The following is a 20,097-nucleotide window of genomic DNA, read 5'->3' on the forward strand; positions in this document are numbered from 1 at the left end:
TTTTTTGTGCAGGCCTATTGTCCCCCACAAGCCACTGCAAAAAAAAAATGTACACTTTTTATCTAGTTTGCACAATGGTTCTGTAGAGAAAGTGTATAGAAGCTCTGCATATATATTTTTTCTGTTTTGCATCCAGATGCTGTCTGCTTTTCACTGTCTAATGGGCAGGGGAAGCTTGGAAATTATATGTAATTAATGTATAGAAATGCATGTAAATGAAGTTTAGCTGTTACAACACACTTTCCCTGGATGCTACATGTTCCCAGCCGTTTTATCTATCTTGTAAGTTTAGCACATGCAGTCATCATACTGTCACCCAAGTGAGTAAACATATGGCGTGATAAGGTCTTCGGTAGAGTCGGAACTCCGGCCATAACAACATTCTCGTGATACCTGATCTAACAGAGCTATAAAAACAGAAATCAACAAACAACTATTATCTGTTAAGATTTTTTATAGGCCTGCACTAACATTTAAATCTCAAAAATGTGTTTTTTTAGCATTAATAGATTTTGTATAGAAAACTTATTGTATATACTGATTTTTTTTGTGTAACATTTGTGCTGCAAATAAGGTTCAAAGCTGCTTTAATTTTAGTCGATTACTGTATTATACAAGACCTTTCAATAACATGGATAAAATAAAGTCTACGAAAATGCACCTCCATAGTCAAATATTACTGGTCAACATGGCCACCTTCCCAACAAGTAATTTTATCAAAGAACTGGCTAGTAATTAGAAAGGTCATGTAGATACCTTCAGTTTTTAGGCTTGAAGCCTGTGCTGAAATCTTGACAGAATCCCTCTAATTTTTTCCAGAATTATATGTAATCAGTTTCAAATTAGTGAAAATAATAAATTGCTGCAGATGTTTCCATGTTAAATATTGATGCTAATTGCACATCTATGTATGTTGTTTGCTATGTATGCCCCTTTTCACTTAAAGCGCCACAGAATAAATGGCGCTATAATAATCTAGTCCTTTAATATTAGTGGGGTTAATTCCCTGGCTGATATCTGTTGTGGATGTGTTTTTTTTTTTTTTCTTTTTCGGCAGCTGAAACTAATCCCTAACGGATTTGCCGATGACAAATTCTTGCAATGTGAACGTGGCTTAAGAATGGTTGCTGTGAAATAGAAATTTCTCGAAATAACAACCACTCATCCGCAAAGTGCCAAACCATAAAAGCTCTGGTGACAGGATTATGGTGATTTAGTGCATGAGAATTTCTCCGCCACAGCTCTTGTTATCTAGAACCAGCCTTCGTCTGGCAGTGCCCCCACACACGTGTCTGTTTATGGGTTAATTTCAATAGTGTGCAGCCGCATACATGGACCCCTGCCATTATGAGCCACCCTTCTCTATGAAGCACTGTGGTGGACTAGATTGGGTTTTGTGGATGGCAGTAAAGATCTGTTTGCCTAATTGCAAAGCATCTACTACAAAATAAGGTGAAGTGCTATCTTTCTTCATTAATTCTGGGTACATTACCTTACCCGAGGGGTAGTATTATGTGGCTGTTTTAGAGTTTGGGGAAAAAAATCTAATACAAACGAAGTCCTTATGTTTTACATCTGTTGCAATCATAAATAGACTTTTTAGTAAACAGTATAAAGTATTCTAAAACCAAAATATACACATTAAAGGCCCCATGCGGGGCTTTATTTCGTGTTGCTTTCAGGTACAGTATGTGCTATATCTCCTTTCCACATTATCTCACGTGAGTCATCCACTGGGCAAACCTGTTAGAACATGTAGGGAGTGGCTGCACTTGCTCTTCTTATTCAAGGTTTACAGACCCTTCCACCCCTCCCCCCACTTTCAGTCGATCTGTACAGTAGTTTCCATTAGGAAATGGTTTGCACTTTCTCTCATCAGTATTAACTTGTATAGGTGGACAAAAATCTCTTTTGAAGCAAGTGTGGAGTAATGGTGTTTTGTATAATTACAGCTGTGCCTGAATAATATACATGTGGTTTGACTATCATTTGTATACAGATATAGAGCTTGTTGCTCAATAAATGTAGCCAAATACCTTGTAAAAAGCCCTGCGCTCACCTGATTCTGGCGCTCTTTTCCATTTTGCACTGCGTCACTCCATTCCAGAGATATTCACGTATGTTCCATCAGGAGCGCAGTATGTGAAATCTCTTCTCGCAGCTCCAACTGGGTGTTTATTTTAGAGTCTACTCTGTAGGCTTTCACCCCTCCCAGACACTGCCAATTATAGTTCGGCAGCATCTGAGACTGCTAGATCAGGTGCCGAACTGTGATCAGCAGCATCTAGGAGGGAGGAGTGAAATCGCACAACCCCAGCGAAAACTGTGCAGAAACACCCAGTTGGACTACAGATATTTAATGTGCTGCGCTCCAAAAGAAACAAATGTGGATATCTGGACAATCCAATGACGCAGCACAAAGCGGAGAAGATGGCGGCGGAATCAGTGACTCGCCGGGATTTTTGCAAGGTACTTAACAATTTAATTTTTTTTCAGCAAGTGTCCGGTCCTCTTTAAATAAATTGTAATGTTACATCTTTCAGTGCTGACCCATATCGCGTGGAAACATTCAATGCAGCGCTCTGGGCACCGTGCCCCAAACCTGCAACAAAATCCTCATGTAATACTTGCAGATTCACAGAAAAAAAAATCTGCCATGAATGGCCTTATATAAGAATGCAAGGTACATGACTGAATCCTATTGGAGGGAATGGTCCTAAAAGGTCCCTGAAGCCATTGCGTAAATTTCTTGCAATCTGTAAGTGCACAGTCTTGTGACCCATTTTGGGGAGGTTTAATAATCCCCCCCAAGAGCCTGATTAAATTGCGTTTGTTTTCTGCTTCTATGTCTCTCATAGCTTGAACTTATATAATCTTTATGTATGTAAATATTTAGATTTTTTTCTTCTTTCATATCAAAGTATAAGGGAAGCCTAATAGAAGAGTCTATGTATGTAATGTTGTCATACGTAGAAGAGCATATAAGGGTGGAGAGTTGCTTGTGTTAGGATCTGATATTGTTGGTTATCAGTTTATACTCCCATTACCAGGAGCAGTGAATATATGCTGATTATATGCCACTGTAGAAGGCCAAAATAAATCTGGCCCTTTTTTGAGACTAGAGGCAGGGGCAGCCAATCTGGTTTACATTTTTCTGTATGTGTCAACCAATACAGGGCTTGAATCCTATAGGTTTGCCATTTAACCACATAGTAAAGGGAGCTGTAATGGATTTCCACCTTCCTAGCAATATTTCAGCCTAGTTATACCATCTCCATATATACACGTGACTTGTCGGTCATAGGCAGCAGGTTGAGGAGAAGCCACCCAGGACATGCTTTGGACTATCTGAAATGCATGGACCCTGGCTGGTTTTTAAAGTATGTTTTCTCTAAAACGTACACGTCTGCAATAATTTCAACCAGTGTCCTACAGCTCATGGTTCGGGCATCATGAGTCTCCGGTCTGGTTCCCTTTTATCCTTTGCTGACTCATATGAAGTATATGTTGTAAATAGACAAAACACATTTTATTTGTTTAATTTTTATTTTTATAGGATCCTGCAGTCACACAAATCACCAGTGGCGGCCATGGGAACTTGGAAGAATTCAACCCTTTCTCTGAGAATTCCCGTTTGGTGGGTAAATGTTCTAATCTCCACATGTATATGCCAGAAGGCATTGGATGGTCTTATGAGCTTTATTATTTTCATGTGCTTTCTTCACAGCAGTAATTGTGTAATTCTCTGTAGTCTTTGTATGTTGGGCTCATTTGTCACATGATATCACATTTTTATTGAATGTATATGAATGCACTCATCTGAATATGATGTACATTTGTGAATACTCCCATTTGGAATGTATGAAAAATTGGGTGAAAATCTCAACTCTGCTGAGTCCTTTGTTTCTTCTTACAACCAATTGGTTGGTATTTTTGACTATTCATCTTCCTTGTAAATGTATACATATATATTGCTTACTTACAGACAACAAATCAGAAAACTGTGCCGGTTCAGCCCGTGATGCCTTCTCAGCCTGCTGTTCTACAGCCATCCATAGAGCCGTCTCCGCAGGTATACCTGGGTTATCTATAGCAGCGCTCTGGTTATTACTCTATAGGCGGTGTGGTTCTTGCATCTACATAGACATGAGTATGATCATTACCCTACTGGTCATGTGTGGCTCGTTATCATATGCTTTGAATGGCCTTTTAATTAACCTTTTAGAAGGTAACTGAGAAATGAACTAAAAGTATATTGCCTTCTCAAGAAGCTCTCCCATCAACAAAGGTGGCACAATATCATTATTGTAGCGTGACGCACAGATAACGTTGCAGCAGCTCGGCTAATCACAAGCCACTCCGGGGATCCCGGAAGGTAAGCGCTTCACAGGGCTCGCAGCCAGAGACTTCTGACCTGATCGATTGATCCGAGTCCAGCAAATTGTTCTGCCCACGAAACGCTTATCAGCTCGATAAAAACTCTAATGTGAGTCAAAACGTTGTTTATGTTGAATATAATAAAGATGATGTTCCATTGAAAAACCATTTTTGCATTGGAGTGCTGCAGTTCCTTTCTAATCATTCCTCTTTATCAAGGCTGGTGGGACTCTGGCATTGTACTGGGAGCATTATTCCATTGCGTGGATCCACTGGATTAACCCCATAATTGCAGTGCTGTATTTTTTTCATCAGCTTATCAGAGGGAAAACCTAAATGACAATGGACTTGTGTAAATGGAGGAGACCGTCATTATATATGGATAACTAAACTAATTAGGAATTAGAAATCGCATAGGCAAATACAAAGAGTCCATACATAGATACATAAATATAGATGCGCACACACAAATGATAACTGTTTATAAATGCCACAGTTTCCCTATAGGAGGAGAAAATTGATTATCGATTCTGTTATTTATAGCTGGGTAGAGCCCTCGGCATGCAGGAGCATTATTGCAGGGCGTTGCGCCATATTACTTTGCCTCCTCTTGCTGCCTGGGGGCTGTACATTTGGCTTATAAGGGCCACGTGCACACCCCAGCTGGCCACTTGGCAGCCCTGACATAAACTGTTAGTCTTTTCACTATTAGATCCTCATAGTAACATACAGCCTGCATTAGGCATAGAAATGGCCACCTAATATCTGCCTATCAGACCTAATGTCCCTCCTTTCTCCCCTCTCCACAGGCAGTAGCAGCGGCAGCACAAGCTAGCCTTCTTCAGCAGCAAGAGGAGCTGGACAGGAAAGCAGCCGAGATTGAGAGGAAAGAGAAAGAAATGACGAATGTAAATATTAACTGTAAGTATGCTGAGGTTTAATACAATAGTCACTACTCTGTATCCTGCTTCTGCTCTTGGGAAATAATACTGCAATTCTTTGATAGAAATGCACTGTATTGTGAGAGTAAGTTCACATGTTGCTTCTTCGGTGCAGATTTTCTGCATGGATTTGTGTAGCGAAAATAGTCAGTATAAGAACATATTCCCACGTTGCATAAACGATGCAGTTTTTTATGCAGAAAAGTTGCTGAGTTTAATAGACTCATTCCCACTTTGAATTTAAAGATGCTATTGAACTGCACATTTTCGGTTTTTGTTTTTTTACAGGCTTTTATGGGGAGCCTAAAAAGCATTTGCTTTTTTAGGGCAGAATCGCAGCTTTTCTGCTCCAAGAACACCTAAAAAGAAATGATAACAGATTGCTATTGATTATTTAGGTGCAGAAAACTGAATAAAATCGCAGTGGAAGAAAAGTGATGGTTTTGCGCATGTTAACATCGCCTAAAACGCAATCAGCTAGGTAGATAAGATTTTAACAAATCCCATCTACATGTTGCTGAAAATTTCAGTGTGGAAATTGACACGAGGTTAGGATTTTAAAATCGGCAGTGTGTCAATTCTTTGTGCAAATTTAATAGGAGATTTCAATCTCTGCAATGGAAAAGATGAAATCTGCAGTAGAAGCTACAGAAAAATCTGCATTTAGCAGATCACTAAATAGTAAATGTAGGAATATAGCCTTAAAAGGGTTGTCCAGGTTTCACATGAAAGTCTACAGTGACTCTGTGATTGCAGACTTGTGAATCCTTACAGCACGCGCAGTGTTTGCTGTGAGGATTCTCTGCTGCCTGCTCGGGGAGCAGGCGGTTATGTGACCGCAAGTATTTAATATGCATACACCTGGCCACATTCCGACTAGACTTATACTAAGCAAGGCTGCGCAAATGAATTGAGCGAGGCTGCACATGTCTAGTTGAAATGTGGCTGGGAGTAGGTATATTGCATACTTGCAGTCACATGACCACACGCCCACGGCATCGGAGAGTTCTGATGGTGCAAACTGTGAGGATTCACAAGTCTGCAGTCACACAATGGCTGCAAGTTTGGCACAAAAGTCTGAACAACCGTTTTAAAGCTCCCATACACATTAGATTCCTGTCGGCCGAACGATCATTCAGCTGACTGCCATCTCGGGCGACTCTCCCATACACAGGAGCGCTAGTTTGGCCAAGCACTCCTGTGTTCTCGATGAGAGCCACTGACTGACGTGTCGCCCGGTGGCTTATCTCCAGCAGAGCAATGCGATCGCTAGTCTGAAATCGGACATGACAAATTGACATTTTCCCATCAGTTGGTCAGCGCTCCTAAATACATTAGCTTGTCAACTGGTTCTGCTGACATTATTATATTTTATTTGGAGAGCTTTAGGGTATGCACAGAAATTTGTGCACTGGTTCTGGATCTCTAGGAAGGGAAATAACGCTGTGTTTTTTTTAAGGTTTTTTTTTTTTTTTTCCTTGTGTTTTAGTTATGACTGAAATCTGCAGCAAAATCACTGAAAGAATTGACATACTGCAGATTTAAATCTGCATCAAATCTGCAAATCACAAATGAGTAACGTGTGCACGACACTTCATGATTCTTATTCACTTTGCTGGTGTAAGGAAACCCTTCTGGTTTTGTGACTAATCTGTGCAGAAAAAAAAAAAACGACAAATCTGCAACGTATTCACGTGCCCTCAGACCTTAAAATGATCAGATGCTGGATTAAAAGAATTTCACTGCGAGGGTACATTCAGGCTGTGTGCCCACTATGCGTTTTTTAAGCGTTTCCGCAGCGGCAATTCCGCCACAGAAACGCTTAAAAACCGCTTGGTAGAAGGTCTGCCATGTCCCCCAATGATAATCCGCATGTGCTGTGCACATGCTGCGGAAATTTCTGCTGCGGATTATCGTTGCGGAAAAATCTGCAGCTCTACCAATTATTTTGCGTAAGCACGGCGTTTTTGCCGCCATTGACTTGCATTGAATCTCTTAATATCCGCATGAATACATGTGCACATGCGGATATTAAGCGATTCAATGTGCGGATGGTACCCGGGTCTGGAGAAGAGGAGACTCTCATCCAGACCCGGGTACCATAGTACCTGTAAAAAAAGAAAAGATTTTAAAATAAAAAATAAACATTATACTTACCTTCTGATGGCCCCAAGTCTCCTGTACGATGCGTCCTGGTTCCCCGGCAGTTCGCGATGGTCTAAAAAGACCTTCCATGACGTCATTTAGTCATGTGACAGGTCACGGGACCGCTGATGTCGGTGGTCGCGTGACCTGTCACATGACTAAATGACGTCGTGGAAGCTCCTTTTAGACCACCGCGAGCCGCCCAACACTGCACTGGACAAGGAGACCGGGGGCCATCGGAAGGTGAGTATAATTTTTATTTTTTACCATTCTTTTTTACTATAACTTAGTCACACTATATAAATCCATGCCGGTTGCATGGATTTATATAGTGTGACCAAGTTGTCAAGCACTTTTCCAAGTGATGCTAAAATCGCTTGGAAAAGCGCTTGATAACCCGCATGCAAAATCACATGTGCAAAACGCGTGACCAACGCTTCTACCTGGCAGGAAAAAAACGCATGTAAAATCCACATAAGTTTTTTCTGCTGGGGACATGCAGAAACGCTCAGGAAAAATCCGGAGCATTTCTGCATCGTGGGCACATGTTCATGTGAGACTATTTTTAATTCCATGTGGAAAACAGACCCCCTACGCAGACACCATCCATATGGCTCCTGTTTTTAACTAATCCAATGCAATTAATAGCATAGGGAACTGTATTTGGTCTTGTACATATTGTTTTTAATTGTTGATGATAAAAACTGATGTCACAGTTCCACAGTATTGCATTGAGCTGTAATTCATGTCTTTATGCCCTAAGGTGTTAAGCAATATAATAAGTCTGCATGACATACTTTCTCTCCTACAGTAAGACAGAACAATTGGCCTCCACTTCCTCCAAAGTGTCCCATCAAGCCATGCTTCTACCAGGACTTCTCAGCAGATATTCCAGCTGATTATCAGCGCACATGTAAAATGCTGTATTACCTGTGGATGTGTAAGTATCTGTATGTCAGCCCTACACATGCTTAGATCTGACCTGGGTGGATGCCTCAGAAAAAGAAAATATGAGCCTCTTTCATGCATTATTTTCACACCCAAACTCTGCTTAACCCATTCACTGATACTGTCTGAAGCTAAATTCAGCGTTCTGCAGATACCATAGGAGAAGGCTGAAAGGGTTTGTCCACTTTTTATGTGTTTTGAATCATAATTATATGGAACTTACTGATATACTTGTATTCATCAAGTGTCCTAATCTTCCAAGCTGAAACTGGAATCGCTGGAACCCAGGACAGTCCTTGTTAAGTCAACTAGTAATTTGTTGATGCAGGAAAAACATATATCTTTGTACCGTGTTAGCCAGTAGATAGAGTCCTCAGTGGTTGATACCTTTTAATGTGTAACTGAAAATATGATAACAAATAGCAGCTTTCGAGACTACTCAGGTCTCTTCATCAGGCTCAGTATAACAGAAAATCTGAAGAGTCACATATTTATACACAGCAGGACATAGGAATAGTGCAGTAATAAGACAAGCAGAACTATCGGTATGGAAAGGGGAGAAAACAGTCATGGCCGTAAATATTTTAGCAGTTCATAGATAAGGAGTGACTTTATTGTTAATTTGTTGATGATTATCTTTCTGTTTGAAATACATTGCTTCTCCAAGTGGACAATCTTTTTAAGGATTTTGAGAAGAAAATGTCCCAATTATTAGGCCACGGACACGTGTTTTTGCCTCTGTAGTATTTTACACAGTGCAATATACAGTGCTAGTGAATGGGGGTTTGAAAATCTCACCCACGTTTTATCTTTCCCGGTGTCATTTTAGGGAAAGCTGGAATGTGAATAGGCAAAAAAATGTATTTTTATTTAATCTTAGTCAGATGGGGGTGGCAAGGGCCCACCAGTAACGCTGACTCTGCGGGGCCCACTGCTCAGCTACATGTAATATTACATTGCCCTTATTCACAATCTGCCTAATCTAACTATGTAGTTTATTAAATGAATGACAAGATGCTGGTTTGTACATAGTGACTCAAGTATTTTGTGCCAACCACTGCCCATATATAAGGGGTGGGGGGCCCACTCCTGTTCAGACCTACGAGGGGATTCACCTGTTCCCTTCTGGGTCAGTCCAAGCCTGAATAGAATAGGTCTGGGAATAATGGCAACCCACAGTTTCTACCCAAAATGTAAGATAAATTCATCAGGTGTGTACATGAGCGAAAGAGCACTGCAAATGCATCGGTCATGATTTATCAAGGCTTTAGAGAGATTATGCTCAGTATATCTGTTTATTTTATTAGGCATGCTCTTCTGAATGTATGTACTATGTGCCCAAAAGAACTGCACTGCAGACATGTAGTGTGACGTAGGTGTGATAAGAGTTAGTATATGCTGAAATGACCGCTCTGCTTCTTCCTCCAGTTCACGCGGTCACACTTCTACTTAATCTCCTGGCTTGCTTGGCATATTTCACTGCTGATGCTAAGGATGGTGGTGTGGATTTTGGCTTATCCATCCTGTGGTTTATCTTATTTACACCTTGTGCCTTTGTATGCTGGTACCGGCCCATCTACAAAGCATTCAGGTAATTACAGTTCCAGTTATTATTGCCAGATTGTCAGTGAACTACCGGCCGTACACTTATTGCCATCCATTGCTCGTCCTGGCCATTTATCATGGCCAGCAATAAGTTAGGAGCAATTATTCCAGACGCCAAGGCTGTAACCCAATTCTGGATGTCCATATTTTCTATGTCTATATGGACTATGTAAATCTGCACACCTCTTTTTTGCCAATTTACTATGCCTGACGAGTCTGTGGTCACCCAACCAGTTAAAGTCACAAATATATGGCCATCTTTACTCTCGAGAAAAGACAGCGGGGGTTGATTCCTGCTCCTTCCTGTCCTCATACACTCTGCACTCCATAACTATTTTGTACGTAATACCATGATAAGTGTTGCATTTTATATCATTTTAAACAAAGTTTACTGACCTGACTACAAAGGGGATAAGCTGTAGCCAAGAAATCCGTACAAATTGACTGTTTATGCTAAGCACAGACGCTCAGTCCACTTGTAGCATGGCCAACAGTTCGGTGCACCTTCCCACGTACTTGTTTTCCATCGATCTTCCTTCACAGCTCTGGCTTCCCTTGAACCAGAGAATGGCAGAGATGGAAAACAATAGGTGGAAAGGTGCACTGAGCATCTGTTCTTGGTTTAACAGTTATTTTATACCAACAGACTCTTAAGTGTTGGGTTCCAGAGTTAACCCCTTCACCCCTGGTCCAAATTTATTTTTGGTTTTCTTCCCCTTGTTACAAGAGCCATAACTTTTTTTTTTTTGTCTGCCAATATGGCCATGTGAGGGCTTGTTTTTTTGCAGGATGAGTTGTACTTTTCAACGACTGCATTGATTTTACCATATAGTGTATTGGAAAATGGGAAAAAGATTCCAAGTGCGGTGAAATTGCAAAAAAAAGTGTAATTCCACAATTGGGGCTTTTATTTATCATGTTTAATACAGGTGCTTCTCGCAAAATTAGAATATCATCAAAAAGTTAATTTAGTTCAGTTCTTCAATACAAAAAGTGAAACTCATATATTATATAGAGTCATTACAAACAGTGATCTATTGCAAGTGTTTATTTCTGATAATGTTGATTATGGCTTACAGCCAATGAAAACACAAAAGTCATTATCTCAGTAAATTAGAATAATTAACAAAAAACACCTGCAAAGGCTTCCAATGCGTTTAACAAGGTCCCTTAGTCTGTTTCAGTAGGCTCCACAATCATGGGGAAGACTGCTGACTTGACAGATGTCCAGAAGGCAGTCATTGACACACTCCACAAGGAGGGTAAGCCACAAAAGGTCATTGCTAAAGAATCTGGCTGTTCACAGAGTGCTGTATCCAAGCATATTAATGGAAAGTTTAGTGGAAGGAAAAAGTGTGGTATAAAAAGGTGCACAAGCAACCGGGATAACCGCAGCCTTGAAAGGATTGTTAAGAAAAGGCCACTCAAAAATTTGGGGGAGATTCACAAGAAGTGGACTGCAGCTGGAGTCATTGCTTCAAGAGCCACCACACACAGACTTATCCAGGACATGGGCTACAAGTGTCGCATTCCTTGTGTCAAGCCACTCATGACCAATAGACCACGCCAGAAGCGTCTTACCTGGGCCAAGGAGAAAAAGACCTGGACTGTTGCTCAATGGTCCAAGGTGGTGTTTGGTACTGGTGTTGTAAAAACAACAGTATCACTGTGCTTGATTGGCCAGCCAACTCGCTTGACCTTAACCCCATAGAGAATCTATGGGGTATTGTCAAGAGGAAGATGAGACACCAGACCCAACAATGCAGACGAGCTGAAGGCTGCTATCAAAGCAACCTGGGCTTCCATAACACCTCAGCAGTGCCACAGGCTGATCGCCTCTATGCCATGCCGCATTGATGCAGTAATTGATTCAAAAGGAGCCCCGACCAAGTATTGAGTGCATTTACTGAACATACATTTCAGTAGGCCAGCATTTTGGATTTTAAAAAACATTTTGCAAGCTGTTATAAAGTATTCTAATTTACTGAGATAATGACTTTTGTGTTTTCATTGGCTGTAAGCCATAATCATCAACATTAACAGAAATAAACACTTGGAATAGATCACTCTGTTTGTAAAGACTCTATATAATATAGGAGTTTCACTTTTTGTATTGAAGAACAAAAATTAACTTTTTGCTGATATTCTAATTTAGTGAGATGCACCTGCATATGGTAAAACTGACTTGGTAATATGATTCTCCAGGTTAGTTCAAGTACACAGATGCCAAACATGTATTTTTTTAGTGGTGAAAGTTTAGAAATTTGTGAGAATTTTTTTGCTTGTCTCACCATTTTTTTGATACCCGTAGTGTTTTTTCATTTTTTTTCTGGCATTTTTGGTTGTGTGATGGCTTGTTTCTGTGATGGCAATGGGCCGGCATTCACAGGAGGATCGTAATGAAAATCATGGGGATCATCAGCAGACCGCCAGCTGTCATGACAATCCATCTGTGCCCCGCGATCATGTGATATGGGCGGGATGAATTACATGCTTCCTGCCAGTGTGTGTTAAATCCCAATGTCCGTGATTGACAGCGGGATTTAACTGGTTAACAGCTGCGGACAGAGCACTGCTCCACCCGCGGCTACTAAAGGTCCATGATGGCTGATTAAATCAGCCGTCATATGTCAGGAAAGATCCGGGCTCAACATGTTAGCCCACATCACAGTCAGGGACAATGACATATGATGTCATTGTCTGTGATATGTTATGAAGGGGTTAAAGGTACTATGTCAGCACAGAATGACTGTTCAAACAAAGTCTAGGCGCTCAGTGCATCATGGCGTGGCCAATCATTTAAACTCAATCTACTCCCCTCATTCTTTGACAGCTCTATCTTGTTAGAGCCAGAGAATTGCAGAGATAGATGGGAAGGTGTATATAAATGATTGGCCGCCATGATGCACCGAACGCCTGTACCTGGATTGAACAGTCATTCTGTGCTGACAGTCCCTTTAAATGAACTCTTTTAAAGACTCTGCATATGGGAAAACTGTGTGAGCCCATATGATCCAGTATAGTACAGCTGTGGGCACTCCAAGTGATTGTTGGTGAGAGAACCTCCCTATATCAGCGTGCAAGAGAACACGCCAAAACTTTCTCACTTGTGCATCAGCTTTTTTACAAGTACAGTAATATTAAAAATGTCAAATCCATTCGCTGCATGATAGTTAAGAGCTAGGCAAACCCAACATAAGGTAAAAAAGCCTCTACAAAAATAATTGTAGCAATAACCATTCGCAACTCCAAATAATTAACTGAACAAAAAAAGCAAGCGGAATCTTTGAAGCTAAAAAATGTTTTTTATTGTGCATATCATATAAAAGAAGGCTGCAGAGCCAAAAATGTATGGGACGACATAAAGGATCATTGGTAACAATGCAAGCACATTTCATTTTCGATCTACAGTATGTGGCTGCAGACTTATGAATCCTCACAGCGCGCAGTGTGCGTGCGGTCAGGAAGCTGCCTGGCGTGTAACTGCAAGTATGCAACTTGCATACATGTGGGCACGTACCAACTAGACGTGTGCAGCCTTGCTCCATACAAGTGTATTGAGCCAGGCCAAACACGTCTAGTCTGAATGTGGCCGATGGTATGCAAATTACATGCTTGTGGTCACATGACTCCCGGGGCCAGAGAATTTTGACAGTGTGTGCTGTGAGGATTCATAAGTCTGCAGTCAGTGTCTGCAGACTTGAGCCCCAAGCCTGGACAACTGCTTTTAATGAAACTATCTTGTGGATAACCATCATATTTTATAACATATGTGCTTGCATGGATACCTATGATCTGGTTATGTTGTCCCATACACTTTTGGTTCTGGAGCCTTTTATTTATATGAAGTACTCAAAGTTTTAACATTTTTAGTATCAAAAACGCCTTTTACTTTTTTATTTTGTTCATGATATACTCTGAAAAACTCCTGACTAATGCCATATTTCTTTACAGGACGGACAGTTCCTTCAATTTCTTTGCGTTCTTCATCATCTTCTTCTGTCAAATCATCATTTATATCATACAAGCAGTTGGCATCCCTCACTGGGGAGACAGGTAAGACTGAAGTTCTTCTCTTTGCTTTCTTCTTCAGTGCCATTCTTCGTACTTATTTCACATTTCTGCTTCATTGCAGTGGCTGGATAATAGCATTAACCATGGTTGAAACCAACATTGCAGTTGCTGTGATAATGATGATCGTGGCAGCCTTCTTCACTGTGAGTGCTGTCTTATCTCTGGTCCTGCTGAAGAAGGTAAGTCTGCAATGCATTATTTTTTTGTCAATATTGCCGTGTGAGGGCTTGTTTTTTGCGGGACGAGTTGTACTTTTGAATGACATCATTGGTTTTACCATATCGTGTACTGGAAAACGGGAAAAACATTCCAAGTGCGGTGAAATTGCAAAAAAGTGCAATTCCACAATAGGGTTTTTTTTTTAACCATATTCACTAAATACTAAAACTGACCTGCTATTATGATTCTCCAGGTCATTACAAGTTATTTTTTATTTAACAGATGAAAAAAAAATTAAAAGTTCATAAAAAAAAAAAAAAAAAAAGTCTCCATTTTTCCGGATCTCGGGCCGGGTGAGGGCTTATTTTTTGCGCTTCAAGCTGTTTTTATTGACACCATTTTGGGGTAGATATTCTGTTTTGATCGCCCGTTATTGTATTTTATTGCAATGTTGCAGTGACCAAAAAAAGTAATTTTGCCATTTTTATTCTTTGTCTCATTACGTCGTTTACCGATCTGATTAATTATTTTTATATATTGATAGATCGGGCGATTCTGAACTCTGTGATACCAAATATGTGTGTGTTTTTTAAGTGTTTATTTTGAATTGGGCGAAAGGGGGTGATTTGAACCTTTTATCTATATATTTTTAAACGTTTTTTTTTTTTTTTTTTTTTTTTTTTTACTGGCTTCAATAGTCTCCATGGGAGACTTGTGCTTCAGCCCTGCTATGTGTTGCAGAAATGCTCATCTGCTATGACTACCACAGTGGTCTCCTGCAGACACCAGGTTGTCATGCCAACCTAGTGGTGCCCCGCGATCATGTGATGGGCGGGTCTTATGATGCACTTCCGTTGCGGCTATGTTAAAAGAGCGGATACAGACAGGACGGCATGGAATCACAGCTGAAAGTATTTGCTGCTTGTCTTTAAATTTTTAAATCTCCAAAAGAAGAAGTGGTGATCCCGTGCTGTCCTGTCTGTATACTCTTTTGCTTCCTCTCCTGCCCAGGAGCTGTGGTATGATCAGACCATGATCCTGTATGGTCAGACACAGCCATTACACAGAACAAAGCAGGGGCACATTTATAGAATTATCTCAGCACAGGAAAAAAAATGTAATTGTAGAACTTATTTTTATTCCAAGATCTATTAAAATGTACTTTGTAGGAAAATCCCATTAACTTTAAACTTCTCTATATCCCCAATCAGGGTGCTCTAAAGATGTGACACATACAAATTATCAGCCAAGTGTGCACTGTCCGTAGCTGACACCGCGAAGTGTCCTGACAATTCTGCTTTAAAACTTCCTTAGCCCGTACACTGTACTGTTTGACATGGCTATGGGTGTGCTACATGTACCTAGTCATTAAACAGAAAATTCAATAAGCAATTGTTATGTGTATCCTCTGGAGATATAAGACCTATAAATGGGACGCACAACTCTCAAGGTTTAGTGAAGTATCAAATTTTATTGGTTACATAATACAAAAAATGACAATCATAAAGGGAAAATTTTCAACAAGAATAAAATTACAAGATGTGAGTTAAATATATTGGCAGACTTAATACTCCAGAGAGCACAAAGTCTTTTAAAGTAGTGATGTGAATAATAAATATATAGAAATAATAATTACAATAATCATAATGCAAGGAGTATATGCACATGACCATCTTTATATTTATTAGTTGGTTTCCTTTTTGTAGCACTTGTCACTTTATACTATATGGTTATATCACTTGGTTTTTATATACCTATCATGTATTTTCTTTGTGCGCCTTTTTGAATATTATATGGTCACTTAACATTGAACCTATGGAGCGGTCTGCCCACTTACAGTACTATGCAACTTTCTTTTTATTTGCTGGCTATTAATATCTGTAGTAGACTTGTACATATTCCATGGATGCACATGTATGGCTTCTGTAATCTTTCAACCTGTTGGTTGTTAATCTTTTGACAGTCTGACACTTACCATAAGGTCCTGACCAACCGTGTTGCATTATGATTATTTGAATAATTATTTCTATATATTTGTTATTGGCTGCACTTACTACTTTAAAGACTATTTTATGTGCTCTATGATGTACATAGTTGACTATTATTTTTTTCCACCCCCACATCTTTTTGTATAATGTAACCAATAAAATTTGATATTTTATTAAATATTGCCAGTTGTGTGTCACATTTATAGGTCTTATGTGTACCTAATCCTGTCAAAATGCAGACGAGGAGTTCACAAGGCCATATTCTCTGCATCAAAATCCACATAATGCAATTTTTCCTATATGTATTGCAAAATCTGCAATATGAATTTGATATACTGCGGATTGAAAATCCACACCACAGGTCCATTTCAACTGCAGATTTTTTTTCCAAAATTTAAAGGCAAAGCCACAGTAAGAGTAATTGGAATGCCCCTAAAAATACAAGTATTATCACAGCAAAAAAGGGCAACAGCGTTTACCTGCCAAGGTCTCAGAATCAGGGCCGGCTCCAGGTTTTTGTGGGCCCTGGGCGAAAGTCTCAGTGGGCCCCTTTAACACATACCACGATTCATGATGCACAGATACGGCAGAGAAATAGAGATATATATCTATCTATCTATCTCTATATCTTAGAAACCGGCGAATCCTCGCAGCGCACAGTGCAGACCGGACAGTATAGTCTTCCATACAGGATGCTTGGCCCCATGCCTGCTGGCCCCCATATAATGCCCCATGCAGCCATGCCTCCTGGCCCCCATACATTAAAAAAAAAAAAAAAAAAATCAAATACTCCCCTCAGCTGCTGCCGCTGCTCTGCTCCAGAGTTCAGACTCCTCAGCCGCGTCACCGGCGTCTTCCCACTCTCAGCTGCACTGTGACTGCTCAGCAGAGGGCATAGTTGAAAGACGTCACCACGCCCTCTGACCTGAGACGTCACAGTGCAGCAGAGAGCGGGAAGACACCGGAGAGGAGGCACGGGGAGGGGTAAGTATTGTGTCGGCCGCCGACCGGGGCCCTGACCAAGCGGGGGGGGGGGGGGGGGCACTCGCGGGCGCTGGCACCGCTCTTCTACGCTCACAGGCCCCATAGCGCGCCGGGGTGCCCGACGGCGAGTGGGACCCCCTGCCTGCTCAGGGCCCCGGCACTTGCCCGGGTGCTGACGCCGGGCCTGCTCATAACTAATGCACTAACAGGATTCAGCAAACCCTTATAATAAAGATGGCGGCAGCACAGGTGCAAAATACTGATGGGACAATCACTCACAGCCTACCAGTTCATGGAGGGAGTGATTGCTTAGTATTAGGATTGCACAAAAAAAAAGCTTGTATAGGGTGCTGTAGTAGACACAGGTAGTTCATTGTCTGGCTTACAGCCTGCTAGTGGCACCCATACTATTAGTGCTGGGCAACCCGCCTAATCTAAGTGCACCCCATGAGGACAGACACCCCAATTTACAAGAACAACATTTATGGGCCTGCCTGCACCCTAAATATAAATAACTTTCAGTATCTGTAAGCCAAAACCAGGAGTGGTACAATCAGAGGAAAAGTATAATAGAAACACGTCACCACTTCTGTATTTATCACCCACTCCTGGTTATGGCTTACAAATACTGAGGTAAAATACTGAACGTGAATGTGGCCTTACAGAACATTGCATCCAAAATGGCAGTAAACAAAGTCAGCGTTTAAAAATCCCTGCTGTCAATCATTGGGTATGTAAGTCTTTCTAGAGGTTCCCAGAACTGAAAGTATAGTGGTGATTATGGAGGTGGAGGTACAGTAAAGTCAGTTTTAAGTGCCCCAAACACATTAGATGACAGTTGGACAATTTCGGGAGGACCAGCCGACCAGCTGATGTGTTACTGGGCCTCCTGACTCTCCGACAGATGATGACGTGGGGGGAGGGTGGAGAGAAGGATCAGGCAATTGGAATTTCAGCGTCCCAGCCTTCTTGTTTTCAGGGATGGTAAGCTTTTTCTTTCCCAATTGAAAACACTTGAACACTCAGTCATGCACCCATATGTATGGGGAAGTTGGGAGAGATGGTCGTCTGCCCAACGAAGGTTTGGCTGACAGATTAATCTTGGCATACGCTTGATATAGCTAATATAAATTGGCTGGAAACTGAAATCTACAGACTTTTTTTTTTTTTTTTTTTTTTTTAATAAGACCAAATCATCGTTACAGTTTAAGTGCCTTTATGTCTCAAGAATGTTTATCACTCTGCTTTCAATCTACATATGTATTCCCCAGGTTCACTCAATGTATCGCAGAACGGGTGCAAATTTCCAGAAGGCGCAGGAAGAGTTTTCACAAGGCATCTTAACCAACCGCACAGTTCAAAACGCAGCTGCTGGCGCTGCAACCTCCGCTGCCAGGGGGGCATTCCAGGGAAACTGAGGATCGGGATTCCATTACTTCTGCCTTTTTACACTTCTGACTATTATCCTTGTCCCCTTTACTTCTTCCCCAGAGAAGAAAATCATTGTCTCTATAAAGTTCTAGCTCTGGTGGTCGTACTCAGCACTCCACATTATGCCACTTCCACCAAGAGACTGTGAAATTCTACATGTATATGTACATAAATATATATTCAGACATGAAAACTGATTTACTAAATGCTTGACCTTTTTATTTGAAGCTGATTTTTTTTTTCTCAATACGGAAGGGGGAATGAATGGGTCTGTAAAACACAATTTATAGTAATGAACAACCCGAGATGTAAAATATGTTGATCCCTCTTTCTCCTCTTGTACATGGTCCCTGTCAGTGTACGTCTGTTTGCTGCAAAAGCCATCTTATGTACCAGTGGTTTTTCACTAGACTATAAAATGGCAAATCGGATTCCCTACAATCATTTGGCTGTCTCAGAATTGATGCTTTTTAAATATTTAAAGACACAAATTGTTGCCTTGCATGATGTGTTATGCCTTCATGCTAGCTATTTGTTTACAATGTTTTCTTAAATATGGACACCTTTCAGGGCAATACTTGTGTGTTTTTTGTTTTTGTTTTAAACCTTAAATATATGCATTGTTAGCTGAAAATAATTTTTTCGATAGGGCTATAATAGATATTTAGGACCATTTGTCTTTAAGGCTATGTGCCCATGTAGCGTTTTTGCGGCGTATTTACGGCCGCGAAAACGCTTGTAAAACAGTCTGCCATGCAAAGCAATGTGAATTCGGATGTGCTGTGCACATGATGCGCTAATTTGTGCGCCGAATTCGCATTGGTTTGCTAAGCGCAGCATGACCATTTCTACCGCGCTTACGCTGCAGAGTAATCGCGGTGCGTGTGGTACCTGGGATGAAGAGGAGACTACAACTCGTCTTCATCCCGGCTACCACGCGGTGAAAAAAAGAAATTAAACGTTAAAAATGAAAAAAAAAAAAACCTGTATATTCACCTCTCCGGCGGCCTCCGGTCTGCTCCCGGCCGCGTCTTCTCCGCAGTGTACTGTCAGGACCTGCAGTGACGTCATTTAGTCAGCTGATGGTCACGCGACCATCACCTGACCGCCGACATCAGCGGTCGCGTGACCATCAGGTGACTAAATGAAGTCACCGCAGGTCCTGACCGTACAGACAGCAGACCGGGGGCCACCGGAGAGGTGAATATACAGGTTTTTTTTTATTTTTAACGTTTTAATTCTTTTTTTTTTTTTTTTACTAAAGCATCTAAGTTGTTCACACATTATAAATCCATGGCGGTTGCATGGATTTATATTGTGTGATCAACTTGTCAAGCACTTTTCCAAGTGATGCTCAAAATCGCTTGGAAAAGTGCTTGAAAAAAAGCATGCAAAGACGCATGTAAAAACTCTTCTCTCTGGCAGAAAAAATGCATGTAAATCTG

General features: G+C 40.9%; 1 protein-coding gene across 1 annotated transcript in view; it reads left to right on the forward strand.

The window, feature by feature from the left end:
- The window catches only part of SCAMP2 (secretory carrier membrane protein 2), a 34,419-nt gene extending 14,372 nt beyond the window's left edge, over positions 1–20,047 (forward strand). Inside the window, exons 2-9 of the mRNA XM_073652816.1 lie at positions 3,557–3,637; positions 3,986–4,072; positions 5,187–5,298; positions 8,275–8,403; positions 9,840–10,002; positions 13,971–14,072; positions 14,152–14,269; positions 18,493–20,047. Of these exons, the coding sequence (XP_073508917.1) occupies positions 3,557–3,637; positions 3,986–4,072; positions 5,187–5,298; positions 8,275–8,403; positions 9,840–10,002; positions 13,971–14,072; positions 14,152–14,269; positions 18,493–18,639 (939 nt within the window). The 3' untranslated portion in view covers positions 18,640–20,047. The remainder of the gene's footprint in view (positions 1–3,556; positions 3,638–3,985; positions 4,073–5,186; positions 5,299–8,274; positions 8,404–9,839; positions 10,003–13,970; positions 14,073–14,151; positions 14,270–18,492) is intronic.
- The last annotated feature ends 50 nt before the right edge of the window (positions 20,048–20,097 follow it).

This window comes from Phyllobates terribilis, unplaced genomic scaffold, assembly GCF_046119375.1.
Source record: "Phyllobates terribilis strain yellow unplaced genomic scaffold, ASM4611937v1 Scaffold_11__3_contigs__length_659146591, whole genome shotgun sequence".
Lineage (NCBI taxonomy): Eukaryota > Metazoa > Chordata > Amphibia > Anura > Dendrobatidae > Phyllobates > Phyllobates terribilis.